Genomic DNA, 2,230 nt, shown 5'->3' with positions numbered 1-2,230 from the left:
AAATCAAAAGTTGTTTCTAAAAATCCGGATCAGTTTCCAACACGAAAGATTGTACGCCTGAACAAATAAATAATAGGCGTGACAAAATATAATGAATCGGTTAATTAGAGTTTGTAAATTGACTGGTGATATATTATCAATTATCTGTTCACGTGCTACTGTGGTAATCGATAATTGCCTGTCATCAATATAATTAACAACTGACTTCCATACATTACCGTGCTGTCTTTCCCGAACACAGGTCTAAGACTTTTCCTTCAAATTGTTACAAAACTGTACATCGCCTGGATTACGATGCAGTCAGCGATAACAACAGCCTTTGTTGCGTACCATCTAACATATTTTGTCTGTGAAGGAAAATCATCACGATTTACACGTCATTTACCAGAAAACCACGAGTCTGATATATCAATGTCGACCAACAATATCAAGAAGGTGATGTCAAACGTGCCATCAATGCCGAAGTGTGCCATCCTCTGTCACAGGTCGGACTGTGAGGCTTTTGATTTTGACTCGGACAAATTGACCTGTAGATTTCTGTCTCATACCACCATTCCCAACAAATCGTTCTTTTTAAATACTGATGTAGAATCATGTCACAGTCTTCCTCCGGGACATCCCTCTGGAGTTTACAGGGTAAAGATCAGTGAACAGGTCAGGAAAATGGTATTCTGTAACATGGACTCTGTTGGTGGAGGATGGACGGTTCTGCAGAACCGATTTGATGGGAGTCAGGACTTTAATTTGTACTGGGATGACTACAGAGACGGTTTTGGGAAACCACATGGAGAATATTGGATTGGAAACGAGAACATGCACTTGCTGACGCTTTCACAAAGATATAAACTCCGTATAGAGTTAACTCAGGCGTCTGGCGATCAGGGATATGCAGAATACAATAGTTTCACTATTTCATCCGAAGTCGAATTTTACCGTTTGGAAATATCTGAGTTTAACGGAAATATCTACAATTCTTTTCAACACCACAACAATTTCAAATTTTCAACACGAGACAAAGATAATGATGATCGTATACCTGTTAATTGTGCATCTCACTTGAAAGGTGGGTGGTGGTTCTCTACGTGTTACCAAGTCTATTTGAACGGTATATATGGTGTAGGATACATTACAAAATCAATAAACTGGAAGAATTTCCCCACAAGTGAAAGAATCGGATTAAAGGCTTCACGAATGATGATCCGCCCGTTGTGAGTATAAAAGGATTAATGGTACGTCTTGTGTGAGAATAAAGAACGTGATGATAGGCCCGATGTGAGTTACAAAGAATGATGATGATATGTCTGATGTGAGTAGAGAGAGTGATGATACATCCGTGTGTGAGTATACAGAGAGAGTGGTGATACATCCGAGGTGAGTATACAGAGAGTGGTGATACATCCGTGGTGAGTATACAGAGAGTAATGATACATCCGTGGTGAGTATACAGAGAGTGGTGATACATCCGTGGTGAGTATACAGAGAGCGGTGATACATCCGTGGGCAGTATACAGAGAGAGGTGATACATCCGTTGTGAGTATACAGAGAGCGGTGATGTGTTGTGTGTGAGTATACAGAGAGTGGTGATACATCTGTTGTAAGTGTAACAGAGGTCATGATATCCCCGATGTGAGTTACTAGAGTGATCTGAGAGAGAGAGTGGTGATATATCCGCGGTGAGTATACAGAGAGTGGTGATACTCCCCCTTCAGGAATAACTCGTCCTCGAGTTTCCAGGGGTTACAGCGACGCCGGTGGAGCATTGTGTGAGTATACAGAGAGTCCCTACATCCTGTGTAACAGAGGTCATTTTTCATCTCAATGCCTCCGCTAGGAATCGAACCCGGAGAGGTGAAAGAGTAGTACAGTATACAGAGATCGGTGATGTGTTGTGTGTGAGTATACAGAGAGCGGTGATGTGTTGTGTGTGAGTTTACAGAGAGCGGTGATACATCCGTGGGCAGTATACAGAAAATGGTGATACATCCGTGGTGAGTATACTGAGAGCGGTGATGTGTTGGGTTTGAGTATACAGAGAATGGTGATACATCCGATGTGAGTATACAGAGAGTGGTGATACATCCGTGGGCAGTATACAGAGAGCGGTGATGTGCTGGGTGTGTGTATACAGAGAGTGGTGATACATCCGTGGTGTGTATACAGAGAGAGATGATACATCCGTGGTGTGTATGAGTATACAGAGAGAGAGAGATGATACATCCGTGGTGTGTA

At 42.2% G+C, this 2,230-nt stretch overlaps 1 protein-coding gene across 1 annotated transcript; it reads left to right on the top strand.

The window, feature by feature from the left end:
• Positions 1-294: 294 nt before the first annotated feature.
• Positions 295-1,212, top strand: LOC132552661 (ficolin-1-A-like). Its single transcript, XM_060216848.1, has one exon. It carries the CDS (start codon positions 295-297, stop codon positions 1,210-1,212), a length of 918 nt encoding a protein of 305 aa, XP_060072831.1.
• Positions 1,213-2,230: the final 1,018 nt, after the last annotated feature.

This window comes from Ylistrum balloti, unplaced genomic scaffold, assembly GCF_031769215.1.
Source record: "Ylistrum balloti isolate Yb309-2 unplaced genomic scaffold, AGI_CSIRO_Ybal_v1 Utg370266, whole genome shotgun sequence".
Taxonomy (NCBI): Eukaryota; Metazoa; Mollusca; class Bivalvia; order Pectinida; family Pectinidae; genus Ylistrum; species Ylistrum balloti.
Note: the sequence above shows the minus strand (reverse complement) of the source record. Positions and strands in the feature narration are given on the sequence as shown.